Source organism: Quercus lobata, chromosome 3 (assembly GCF_001633185.2).
Source record: "Quercus lobata isolate SW786 chromosome 3, ValleyOak3.0 Primary Assembly, whole genome shotgun sequence".
NCBI lineage: Eukaryota > Viridiplantae > Streptophyta > Magnoliopsida > Fagales > Fagaceae > Quercus > Quercus lobata.
This window is the reverse complement of record NC_044906.1, coordinates 8,490,950-8,505,155: the sequence shown is the minus strand read 5'-3', so window position 1 is coordinate 8,505,155 and position 14,206 is coordinate 8,490,950. Positions and strand designations below refer to the sequence as shown.

General features: G+C 32.5%; 1 protein-coding gene across 1 annotated transcript; it reads right to left on the bottom strand.

Annotated features, from left to right (window-relative positions):
• Positions 1-8,309: 8,309 nt before the first annotated feature.
• Positions 8,310-11,233, bottom strand: LOC115981653 (receptor-like protein EIX2). Its single transcript, XM_031103941.1, has 2 exons — positions 9,841-11,233; positions 8,310-8,624 (listed from the first exon to the last, which is right to left on the bottom strand). The coding sequence occupies exon 1, from the start codon at positions 11,218-11,220 to the stop codon at positions 9,883-9,885; it is 1,338 nt and encodes a 445-aa protein (XP_030959801.1). The 5' UTR covers positions 11,221-11,233; the 3' UTR covers positions 8,310-8,624; positions 9,841-9,882.
• Between the last annotated feature and the right edge of the window lie 2,973 nt (positions 11,234-14,206).

The following is a 14,206-nucleotide window of genomic DNA, read 5'->3' as shown; positions in this document are numbered from 1 at the left end:
GATGTGAAGCTGATCATTGTTGCTATGTTAAGTCTTTTGACAATTCTTACATCATATTACTGTTGTATGTGGATGATATGCTTATTGCAGGGTCTAGCATTGAGGAGATTAATAATCTGAAGAAGCAATTGTCCAAACAGTTTGCAATGAAGGATTTGGGAGCTGCAAAGCAAATCCTTGGTATGAGAATCATTAGAGACAAGGCTAATGGTACATTGAAGCTTTCACAGTCAGAGTATGTGAAGAAAGTTCTCAGCAGGTTCAACATGAATGAAGCTAAACCAGTGAGCACACCCTTGGGTAGTCATTTCAAACTAAGCAAAGAACAGTCACCGAAGACAGAAGAAGAAAGGGACCACATGAGCAAGGTGCCCTATGCCTCAGCTATTGGCAGCTTGATGTATGCTATGGTGTGTACAAGGCCAGACATTGCACATGCAGTGGGAGTTGTGAGCAGATTCATGAGTAGGCTTGGAAAGCAGCATTGGGAGGCAGTCAAGTGGATTCTGAGATATCTGAAGGGTTCATCAGATACATGTCTTTGCTTCACAGGTGCAAGTTTGAAACTGCAAGGTTATGTAGATGCTGATTTTGCTGGTGATATTGATAGTAGAAAGAGTACTACTGGGTTTGTTTTTACTCTGGGTGGTACAGCTATATCATGGGCTTCAAATCTACAGAAGATTGTTACTTTGTCTAGTACAGAAGCTGAGTATGTTGCAGCAACTGAAGCTGGAAAGGAGATGATTTGGCTACATGGTTTCTTAGATGAATTGGGTAAGAAGCAGGAGATGGGCATTCTACACAGTGACAGTCAGAGTGCAATCTTCCTTGCCAAAAATTCGACTTTTCATTCAAAGTCGAAGCACATACAGACAAAATACCACTTTATCCGTTACCTTGTTGAAGATAAGCTGGTAATGCTTGAGAAGATTTGTGGATCTAAGAACCCGGCAGACATGTTGACTAAGGGTGTCACTATTGAGAAGTTGAAGCTGTGCGCAGCTTCAATTGGTCTTCTAGCTTGAGGATAGGAGGATGAGTTGCAGGGATGAGGGATTGTGTTATGGAGGTATTGTGGTTGATGTTTGCAGCTTGTGAGCCCTTAAGGGCTAAGGTGGAGCTGATGGAAGAGTTTGCTCGTGTAGCTTGGTCAATTCAAGCCAAGGTGGAGATTTGTTGAAGTGGGCTCATGTGGCTTGAATTTCTACAAGCCCAAGTTGACCGAATTCAACTAGGAATTTAGTTCCTAGTGTAGCCGACCTTCACACACACACACACATATATATATATATATATATATTAGGTTTGAGAAAAATAGTGCAGCCGTGAGAACGTATATAAAAAAAAAAATTCCAATTAACCTAGTTAGCAGCCGCATGAAAGAAAATAGAGAAAAGAGAGGCAGCCAGCTTCTATTCTTATTTTTTCTGTGAGAGAGTGTTAGGTTGTAATTGGGATTTGGGTTTCTTGAGAGTGTTCTTGTGCATTATTGTATTTTCCCTGATAATAGTGAAATCCCTGCAACTCCGTAGACGTAGGCAAATTGCCGAACCACGTAAATATTGTCTTGTGCGTGTGATTATTTTTCTTTGGCGTGTGTTTTCTCTATTTGTTTTGTTTCTCATAGGTTAGGAATTTTTGGTTAAATTCCCTACATCAACAACCATAATAAAGTAACAAAAGATTCATTCTTTTCAATTTTTCTTTTATTTTTTTTTTACCACTAGTTTTATTATGATTCTCTTGTTCTCAATCTAGTTTCCTAAGTATGTGGTGCTGGCAATTTGGGTTTGAATTAGATTTTTCTGTTGATGCAATAGATCCTTAAGTTTTGCAGTTCAGCTACTAAAGTTATCTGGGCGTGATTAAAAATGTGTAGCTTGGAATTATTGATGCTAATTTATTTTGGGAATCATTATAAGTTTAACTCTGGTGTATCACTGTATTTTGGACATGAAACTTACTTTGCAAATCGTCTATATGGTTGGGTTTTGGCTTTTACTTATGTTTTTAATTTCTCTTTTAAGTTTATTATCCCCTAGATTCACGAGTACAAGAAATAAAAGTGCCATTCTCTTTTATCATACAACTCATATGTGTTATGATACGTTGGAATGTACTATGTTCCTTTCCTTTATATTTACAAGAGGAAGATTCTGCATGTTGGGAAAGTTTGAGGAAAGAATTTTTATATGGAATAGGTAAAACTTGGAATTTGGATGTATCATTTCTATTTTCTGTTCATCTTTATGATTTCATCACTTCCATGGGTATCAAATGAAGTGATTTTAACTCTGATTTCTGACCATGTGGGCATTGATTTTGCATCTAAGAGTTTTAGTTGCTCCTTCAATGACTTCAAGAATGTGTAAAAGGGTGGTTAAGCTTTCATAAGAATAATAATAAAACATTTTTCGCCTATTTTCTCAAAATTGGAATTTTGATGCTGAGAAAGGTTAGCTTGAGTTTCTCCACGTAGGAATTAGCTTACATTTAAGGTACATTTTTTTTTCTTCACAGATTTTGTTTCTTATTATTTCTTCCAAGTTCTGGGATGGCTTCATTAGGAAGGCAGCCTTTTGTTTGTTTTGCTTTCTTTTATTTTTCCATAGATGTTTGCTTCCTTATTCTATATGCATTATAAATTTGATTTGTCTACCTGGTGGTCTCAAGTGCTATATATTGTCAGTCTACCTCTGAATTCTATAATTTTAATTCAAAATAAACATTGAAATTATGTATAAAGAGATTTGTCAAATATACAACATTCATCTAAAAACTAAAATAATACAGTTCAAGCCTGTTTCCAATGAAAAGGCATTTCACATAATTACAATATATCATTCTTCTTCTTTTTTGCCAACTCTTTCTTTTTCTTCTAGAAAGAAACTTCATCCCCAAGAAATAATAATGAGCTATCTGTATTGAACATTATATTACTTTTTCTTTGTCATACCTACATGATAAATAATATTGATAAAAATAATTTCACAACAAAAAAGCAACTATAAACTTTATGATAATGAGACTTGTGAGAGAATAATATATTCAAGGAAGGAGAACAACCACTTAAAAGCTACCCACGGTTTAACTAAGATAATTCGCCTATGTATCAAAGAAAATTAAAAATGTGCTACCCTTAATGGTTAGGAGAATATCGATAAGGAATTGTATAGATGAATTGCTAATTTAATGGACACAACTAACCGAAAGTTTAAAAAAGTAGTGAGAAAACAGTCAATCAACTAAAGAATGCCTATTGAAAAAAAAAAAAATCATTGGCACCACTTAAATCAGTCAAGAAAATCTTATTCAAACCCACACCATCAAAATAAAGATTAAAGAATTCCCACAAGATGGGTTTAAAGGTAGCTAGAGGAGCTAGTGTAGGACTGGTTCAAGATGGGTTTAAAGGAAGCGTAAATTTAGTGTGCGTTTGGCATTGATGAAATTTGTCAGCTTATTTTACTACTATTCATAGGTCTCACTACACTTTTTGGTACTATTTATGAGCCTCACTATACTATTTCAGCTAACTTTTACCTTTATCTACAGTACTTTCAGCAAAATTAAAAAAACCCTTAGTGTCGGAGTTTCAATTAATATGGGGAATTAAGATTAAGTTTTAATTATTAATTCCCTTTAATGACAATAAATATAACTTAACCAAGTAACATATTATTTATGAAAGAGAAATGTTATGTCCACAATATTTTCACAACAAATCCTATGTGGTAGGTTGTTATTAGAGGGTAGAAAAATAATTTCAATAGTAGATTCAAATTAGAACTAATAACAACTAATCACTTATAATTTGTTGTGAACATAACACTTCTCTTTATGAAAAGGCCAAATTAACAAGAATTTTTTTTTCATGATTTTAAAAACCGGATTAGACTGGGCGGTCTAATCAGGAACTGGCTACTAGTTTGGTCTGGTAAAAATGTCCAAAACAAGGAACTGGAGGCAAATTCGGTTTTGCCCTAGTCCGGTTTTTAAAACCATACTTTTTTCTTTTTTCTTTTTTTTAATGAAAAAAAAAATTAATAGGAATTTTGATTGAACAAGGTATCCAGAAAATGAAATTTTAACCGTGAAATGAACTCTTTCTATCTAAAGTAAAATAGAGACATCATGTTCTATTTTTTTTTAAAAAAAAATTAAACATAAATTATTGTAATTTATTCTTGTAAAAAAAGTTGTAATTAACACATTTAGGTATTTCATCTTCATTAAAATTAAGTCTTAAATTACCAAAATAAATCAAATCAACAAATTCAAAAAGAAAAAAAAAAAGTTTCAAAACACAACAAATACGTATATTTGGTTGAAATTTTTATCAACTTTATTTCCATCCATTTAAGCTTTGATAATAAGAAAAATGTAGTAGAACCCAACTCAATCCACAAAAACCAATTCAAGGTATTGTGTTGTTAAAACCAGTGGGCTAAAAAAAAAGAAAAAAAGAAACCCTCACTTTGTCCTCCATCTTGACATTTTCATCACCTAGTTTAGTTATGGATTGTTGTGCATTTTCTTTATAAATCAAATGTAATCTTATTATTTGTAATGAGAATAATTGCTCATCTACAAGCTTCTCTAGTGCATCAACCATGGTGTGGTGGCATAGATTTTAATTTGGTGATAGGTTGCTGTTAAATTGTGCTGGATTGCTTGAAACTTGTTCACTAAAACAACTTGTATGCATTGACAATAACAACTCTGTCGACAGAGTTCAATGCCTGATGTTTGCAAGATTTTACTTAGGCCTGAGGATCTACATGGCACCCTAGTAGCACATTGTAGTCCAAGTAGCCGATCTTACTAGAATCACCCAACTGTATTTGCTAATTCATCTCACTGTTATAGATAATCCCTTTTTTTAATATTCTTAGTATTCTATGTGTACCAGTAGGCCCATCTGATTTAGATTCAACTAGTCATTTCTGCTACGTGGCCCCCCTGCTACATGGCACCAATCTGATTTAGAAGGCTGTATGACAAATTTGTATTAATTCTATATTTAGATTTGCATGTAACCCTTCAATTTACTTGTGTTTTGCTTATGAATCTGAATGTATGTGCAGACACCCATTTTGTGGTCCCATGGAACGGCTGACGGAATTGTATAGTTTGAAGCTGGACAAGCTGGTCGTCCTTTCCTTGTAAAAGTTGGTGTTAGCTGTGAGTTTAAGGTAATGCATCCTAATATTGCAAGATTTTCTTAAATTCTTTCTTGATTTGTTTAGGACTCTTGAAAATCTTTTATTCATAGGCTTATCCTGGTCTTGCAATTCGCCAATGTTACTGTGGAAGTGTGTGTTTGTGTGGCATTGTTAACAGAGACATTATCTTGTCATTAAATTTAATTGGAACTAAATAAACTTGTCGAAGTCTTATGGAAATTGACTTGATTCGCAGTAATTATCTTCCAAAGAAGAATAAAGGGGATTAAGAGCACAGCCTAGAGAGAAAGTTGAGGAATTTGTATCAATGTTAAAAGTATCAATATGTTAACATGGTTGCCTAGTATTTATACTAGGATTCTTCCAAGTCTAGTTTCAAGAAAAGCTCAAAATTTGGTTCTCTAATCAATTAGCCATTTCACAACAATTTGTAAATCGACTTGTCTAATTGTCTTGCACTTTGATACTAGTTTTAGTTATATGTATGATTATCCATGCGGGTATTCTTCTCTATTGGGCTGGTCTTGATTGGTCTTGGGCTATGTTGCTGCTTTGGGCTCATTATAGTTGCGTAAATCTTGTCATATTGTACGTGTTAGAACTCCTTTGCTATGAAAAAGTATTTTATATCAAATGATATTACGTTATCCGTATCAAAATTTAATAAAAAAGAGACGTGTGTGCAAAAATAATTACTCCACTAACACATGTCTTTCATTTATTTTCATTTATTAGTGAGTTGATATTTTTTACTCACACGTCTTACATTTATTGGATTTTTATACTGCTGATATGGTATCATTTGATATCAAATATCTTCTCCTTTGGTATAATTTATTTCTATTGATTGACTTTGTTTAAAAATAAAGCTAAGCAAAGATATTATCCTACCTAAAAAAAAAAAAAAATCTGAGGATTTAAAAATCTGAAAATTCTCTTTTTTAGGATGAAAAAAAAAGTTAAACCCTAGGATGTTTGAGTTTTGGATGAGTTTTTTTTTTTTTTTGGTGACGAATTTTTGTTGTTGTTTCAATTCTACCAAAGTCATATAATATAATATACTATACTATATAATAAAGGTTTGGCTTAAAAGCCGTGGTTGTAACAAGTGGCTAATCTCACTAATTAGTAAATTAATTATATATTTTTTGTTATGATATATTTACTCAATTAAGGGATAATATTTAACAACGGTCTAATTTAAGTAAAACTTTATCATTTAAATTTCAACAAATTTAAATTCTATTCAAAATAAAAGTGTATTATAAAAAATTTATAAACTTAAATCCCACACAACAACCCACATTTTCTTCCTATCCAAAAAAAAAAAAAAAAAAAAAGTTTTGACTAAGAGATAAGATTTTACATTAATTTAAAACAAATTTAAATTATATTCAAACTAAAATTTATTATAAAAAAATTTCTAAACTAAATCCCACATAACCCGCACTTTTGCTTTTGTTTTTGTTTTTTCCTCAAGTTGCACCTTATTAACTTAATATTTTATTAGGATATTATGCTATAAAACTCTTGACTAAGGGATAAGATTTAATAGTAATTTAATTTAGATAAAACTTTATCATCTAAAATTTAGAAATTTAAATTCTACTCCAACTAAAAGTCTATTATCAAAATTTTCAAAACTTATATATTCACCCATGACTTTTCGATATAATTCCTCTTAAACAATAAGTTATCCCTATAATTAAATCTCACACAATACACCCTATATTGTTTTTTTTTTTTTTTTTTTCTTTTTCAAAATGCAACTTACGCTTATATTTTAATCTAATAAATTTATCTTACTTATTGTTCTTTCATCTTTGCTTTTGAATTTGTGTGCAAGATATTATGCCAAAGGAAGTTTACTATATAGAAGCAAAACAATGGACACCCATTTAAGTTATTAATTCTCTTATGTAAGTTTTTTTTTTTTTTTAATTCTCAAATTTTGAACTCTTTTGTGTATATTTTAATTTTCGGTTTTGGTTATGTATTTAATTTGTGAGTGTGTTGATTTTTTCAATTAGACTATCACTAAGAAAAAATTGGTATTGAGAAACTATTTTATTTATTATTGTTTATGCTGGCTAGGGGATAAATTAAATATAATTCAAATAGGAATGATCAAACTCATTCCATATCTCATATTAAGAAATTAACACATAGCACAAAGAGAATTTAAAAATATTATAAAAGATAAACATTGATAAAGTCTAAACTCTAAACAATCAGAACTTAAAATAAATTTTTTATTAAAATTATTTACTTATTTTATAATTTATTATTACTATTTATATTTTATAATTTAGTTTTAATTATTTTAAAATTTTTGTGCTTATATATAAATTCAATTGTGTTTGATTCCCATGAGTTTCTTCTAGAGGGTAGGGTAGACCATATTAGGTTTTAATTTGCCCAACATTATCATAATCATGGGGCCTAAAAGGATAAAGGAAGGCTGAAAAAAGGTTAGGGAGCCTTTCCCATTCTACTTTGTATTACTTTTTGTGTATATATAAAAAAATAAAAAACTATCTCATAATTGAACGAATACATGGCTTTATGCCTTCTCTTTTGTTTTTATTTGTTTGTCACATAATTATTGTTTTGATGTTTCTTGATTGTGTGTGTGAGAGAGAGAGAGAACCTAACTACTTGTAAGTTTCTTTCCCTTTTTATGAAGATTTGAACTCTTCGTCTATGATTTGTATAGTAAGTTTTGTTACCGCTTGTTACTCTTTGACAGTCATGCAATTTGCATCCATTTCTTTCCTAGTGTGATTTGCATGTTGCTCAACCACCGAGACTAGCTTGTACAGTCAATAAAGCAAATAAGACAATTCTTTCTAGCAGTCTAATATATTTGCTCTACTCTCAATCTCTTTAAGAGTGAGTAAACAATTGTTTGTGTCAATGTTGTATGTGAGAATTGAAGGCAATTCTCAGTGTTGTAAGTGAGAATTGAAGACAACTAAATGGATTGGCATTGTTGACTGCTTTCTATTTGGTTTCCCTCCAATAAAGCAAATTAAATCATTCCAGGGCATAACAATATATCTAAACAATTGATCAATTTTAAAAGAAAGACTAGCCAACTGCATAATTTGACAAGGTTTTCAATAAATATCATATATATTAAATTGCACTGATTAACATATTCAAAATAGTAACATTAAATAACCTATAGTAGTAATCCTCGAACTATTTCAAACAATAACAAAAAAATATCTAAGTGTTCTTCAATTTCAAAATACACATTTAGCTCCACAAGCACCTCATTTTTGCACATTTAACCACAAGAAATGTCGTTCACTTTTGCACTTGTGCATTCTTATAAAATTTTGTAATTCTTCTAGATGTCTTACTTGCAGCAATCATTGTCTCTACTAACACTCAAAAACTGTAACTTCTTGTAACTTCATTGAGTCCAACCTAAAAAAGTGCACAAGGATATTAATCTACTAGAAACAAGAGCAAGGAATTTACAGTTAAAAACTGACTTTCCAAAGGGCTGAATTATTTTTTTTAAAAAGTTATTCTATAATTTCAATACATATTAAGGAATAAAATAAAGAGTCATCATTTCAGCTTTAAAGTTATTTTTGTGTATGCAAGCCATTCTGTTGGATACTTTAAGGGATAAAAATTGAACCACGTTAAAATTTGCCTTCTAAGTCCTAATATTCACAACTGGTAATAGTTAGACAAAACCAAGTTAGACTTGCCAAGTGATACGGGTAAAACAAAGACAAAACCAACTTAAGTTCGGCTGGATTCCAGCTTCATGAAGGCAATTTGCAGTCTACAATCAAGTCATTAATCTAAAGTTTTATATGTAAATTGTAGTCAGAAAAGGGAAAATGATTATTTAACCTCATTTGGATACCCTTTCATATTTCTACTCAACATTGTCTACAAATTAGGTGCTCCGACCACCATGACCTGATCTGACTGGTTGGCAAACAGTAGCATTCTAAATCATGTTTTAAAATATGTTTGATATCTGCAATCAAGTAATTAATCTAAAGTTTTCATGTGCGCAATTTTGCAGGCCCCTTGCATTTTAAATCATGTTTTAAAATATATTTGATACTAGCCAGTACCAATAGCTGCATATAGTTCATATGCAGAGCTAAAAAACAAGATAATACAGACGACAAAGTCATAGTTACATTGACCTAGTATATAGAAACAATTTATTTATGTTTGCTTCTAATTGTAATTGTCATGGATTGCAAGAGTTTTCATAGCCTGTGAATATTTTTTGCAAAAGAGCAAAAGGGTCATACAAAAGCATGAAAAGAAGAAGAAGAAGAAGATAAGAAAGCATAGCATAAATGAAAGAAAGTTTTAATCTTTATGACTAATATTGTTATCAAAAACCCAACTCAATTCAATAACAGTCATAGATTTGGTTCAATTGAGTAGAGTTTGTTGGTTCCAAAATGAGAAACCCGTTTTTTCAAACAGGGAACAGCATTTTCAGTAAAACTGTTATCACAAACAAGGCTAAAGTTATGTCATATTTGTGAAATAAAATCCAAAGACTATCACATTTAGCTATGAAATAAATTGTATATTCAAAGTAGTTGACTACAACATTAACATGAAAGAAACAATATTAAGGACATATAACTTGAAGCAATACCTTTTGGCTAGATAACGATGCTTCACTTGCTAAGGCAGACTTTTAGCTTTTCCAGTGATTCATCTTTATCATTGTAGTCACATAAATCCAATCTTTTATTTCATCAGCAAATCTAAAATAAGCATGCCTCCAAGTCCTATTAAAGAACAGAGCTCCACAAATTGCCCAAAAGCCAATTGCAAATCCAACTCCCATACCAATGTAGAAGCTGGAGTTTTTAGAATCATCTTCAACACTACCAATTGGTGATTTATTCAAAGATTGTTCCTCAATTGTGCAGCTTTTTGGAAGAGGATCACCACATAATTGAGGATTTCCAATGTACCTAAGAGCATCAAATGATTGAAGCTGGGTGCTTGAAGGAATTGTACCTGAGAGGTTGTTGTATGACAAGTCCAAGAGACTAAGAAATGTCAAATTAGACATGCTTGGAGGAATTTTACCCGATAAATGATTTCTTGAGAGATCAACTGACTCTAACTCTTTCATACTCCCAATTTTTTCTGGTATCTTTCCCATTAAATGATTTCGAGACAAATTCAAAAAACGTAATTTGGAAAGATTTGAAATTTCAGCAGGGATTGATCCAGACAAGTTGTTGCTTGAAAGGTCTATAAGCCTAACTAATTTAAGGTTCTCTTGGTATTCCATTTCGTTCCCTTTGGGAACCAACCGAACATTCTCAGCATATATATTCAAATACATAAATGATATAACATTGGAATTTGGTAATGTCATGGCACTAATATTTTTCAAGCAGTTTGGTATGGATCCTGATAGGCTATTATTGGCAAGATCCAATACTCTAAGAGAAGAAAGTTGGCATATTTGTTGAGGTATATAACCCTTGAATTCACTTGATCTTAGACGGAGAACTGTAAGATTTGTCATTTCTCCAATCCATAGTGGTATGATGGACAAATGATTATCACCCATATCAATAAGCCTCATATTTGAGCACTTTTTCAACGATGAAGGAATATCTCCATAGACGCTATTGTTTTGTAAACGCAATGCCTGGAGGTTAACTAAAGCCCCCATGGAGTAGGGAATTCTACCTACCAGATTATTGCTCCCTAAGTTTAAATGGATCAAAGACTGCCAATACTTCCAGCAGTGAGAAAGTTCTCCTGATAAGAGATTGTTTGATGCATCTAAAACTTCTAATTCATTCTTTCTAATTTTCTTTTGGCATAAGAAAGTAGAAATGGGTCCATAAAATGAGTTGTTAGCTATATCGAGCACTTTGACAGTAGAACTCAGAAAAATGTCTGATACATTACATTCTATGTGGTTGTTAGAGAGATTGATAAATGTAATGTTTGAAGTCCAATTCCAGAACCACATCGGAGCTTTGCCTGAAATTCCTGACATGGACATGTCTAAAACACTGAGGGATCTTTGTGATTGCAGCCATGAGGGGGAAAATTAGGACCTATCTTAATTGAGCTCATGTAGGCACGGTCAAGTTGGAAGGGGGGAACCCAATTGGAATTGACATTAAAGAACAAACGTGCTTCAGACATATAGAGATTCTTTAATTTTGAGAGTTTTCTGAAATGCCCTTCATCTACGGTACCTGTTAAAGAATTTTCTCCGACATACAACATCTCTAACTTAGAGAGAAGCCCAAGACTCTCTGGAATGGTGCCATTCAATTGATTTTGCTCGAGGTATAATAATCTCATACGAGATAAATTCCCAACGGATGAAGGTATAGGACCATTTAAAGAATACAGTCCGAGATCAAGAAGTTCTAATTTCTCTAAATTGAAAATGCTAGGCGGTATATTGCCTTTCAAAGAATTGTTGTACAGGTCAAGCTCTATGAGGCTTGTACTGAGATTAGAGAACCAATTAGGTATCTCATGATTGAAATGATTTTCAGCAAGATCAAGGAATCCAAGAGACGTGAAATTGACAAATCCAAGAGATGGATTCAGGCTATCAAGCTGACAATAGGACAAATATAGGTCTGAAAGAGATGGGAACTTACTCATTATTTGAAGCCAATCAACTTCTCTGTGAAGGTCAGCATCACTTAGGTCAAGGTGTTGAATGGCAGAGAGACCAGACATCCAACGAAGGTTATCTACATAGAGGTCAGAATTATGCCAAAAGACAGATAGCGAAGGCTTGAAAGGTTCCCAGGCTGATGAGGAATGAGTCCACAGAAGTTAGACCAATGGAGGTCAAGATGTGTGAGACTGAACATTGAACCAAGGAAAGTTGGGATCGGAGTACAATTAAAGTCATTGCCACTCAAATCCAAGTAATTCAAATGTTCTAATTGGAGCAACGAACCACTAATCTCACCGCCTAACCCCGAATAATTGAGGTGGAGCTCAAAGACTCGGCCAATTTTCTTGTCGCAGATAACTCCGTCCCATATACAGCAATCTTTATGGTCAGACCAGGATGAGAGGACGTGTCCATGATCAGTGAGACCACGTTTGAGGGTTACAAGGGCTTGATTGTCTTTTTCATTGCAAGAGACATTTGAGATTGATTCTGCTTTGAAGAAGAAGAAGCTTAAACTGAAGGCAGCGGGAAGGAACCATACTAAGAAAAGCACATGATGAGTTGCAAAAGAGGCACCCATAGTTTTAAAGTAGGAGAAGCTGAAAGGTGAGTAGTGGAGGTGATGCAATTGGATGTTACTGCAGCTCGTGATAATATACAGGGATTCTTCAACTACTTTTCATTATTGTTGCATTATTTTAAAGAAGACTTTGACTTGTTGACTTAAGCCCAATGCCAAAGAGCAATGCTCGTGTTTGTCGGAGATTCTGGCCCTTTACCCTTAATTTTTAAAAAAATTGGCAATATGTTCCTGTTTGCAAACTATATAGGAGCGTGCCCCTGTTTTGATACTCGATTATTCTAAAATCGAGTTCAATTAAATACTCGATTTGTAGAAAATCGAGTTATGCCCGATCAAACTTAAAAAAAAAAAAAAAAATTGTATGGAACTCGAGTTTCAGGAAATCGAGTTCCATGCGAAAAAAAATTTTATAAGTGTAATCACCCCATATTCAGAGCCCTATAGTCACGTTTTTAATCCCTATAGTGACGTTTTAAAGTCCTATAGCGGCGTTTTCCTGCAAAAAATTTTGTAAGTGTAATCGGTCTGTTCTGGGAGCCCTATAGTGGCGTTTTTTAAGCCCTATAGTGACGTTTTAGGGCCTTATAGCGGCGTTTTCCTGCAAAAAATTTTTATAAGTCCCCATACCAGGTTCAAGGGGCCCTATAGTGGCGTTTTTAAGCCCTATAGTGACGTTTTGGAACTCGACTTCCCTAAAATCGAGTTCCATGCTTTTTTTTTTTTTTTTTTTTAGTTTTATTCGGCGTAACTCGATTTTCTATGAATCGAGTATTTCTTTGAAACTCGATTTTAAGTTAATCGAGTATCGAAACAGGGGCATATCCTATATAGTTTCGAAACAGGGGCATATTGCTAAATTTTTTAAAAATTAAGGGCAAAAGGCTAGAATCTCCTGTTTCATGAAACTTCGTTCGTAGTAATGCACTTCAACTACTTTTCGTTTATTATATGGGATTGTTAACAAGCACCGAACCGGTGCTTGTTAAAGTGAAAGGACCCAAAAAAAAATGTTAGAAAAAAAGATATCATATAATATAAAAAAAAAATTTGAAAACTTGACACAAAGGTGAAAAAAACAAAAGCTTTTTCCTCTCAAAAAAAAAAAAAAAAAAAACAAAAGCTTTTGTCAAAAAAATACAAAAATATTGCTGTTAAAGTGACCGTTAACACAATCCTTATTATATTATTTTAGAAAAACTTTGACTTGGTCACTTAAGCCAAATTCCGAAGACCAATACCCGTGTTTGTTTCATGAAACTTCGTTTGTAGTAATTGCACTTCAAGACAGGGGCCGTGGCACCTTAAGGTCTGGTGGTCCTGAATTTTTTTTTTTTTTTTTTTTTTTTTTTTATATATAATAATTTAAAAAAATGTATTTGTCTACCTGCAAAAAAATTTTGGGAACACTTTTTTTTTTATGCCAATAAAATTAAATTTTGCTCCATAATTTATTCTATATTCAGTGGATTAATGATTACTTGGTTATGTATATTGAAAGAAATGTAGCTTGTAACATTGATAATAAGACTATTATGCAACAATTTCAAAATATGAAAACCCGTAGAAGACAATTGTAAACTTTATGTATTTACGTGTTTTTTTTATTGTTATTATTGTCAATATATGAATTTTTCTTTTTATTAGAATGTATAATTTATACTTCTTGAAAAACACCTTGAGAAAAATTCCTAGAGCCGCTACTTCTTCAACACTTTGATTTGTTGACTACTTTTTTGTTTCTTTTGTTCCATGACTTATAGT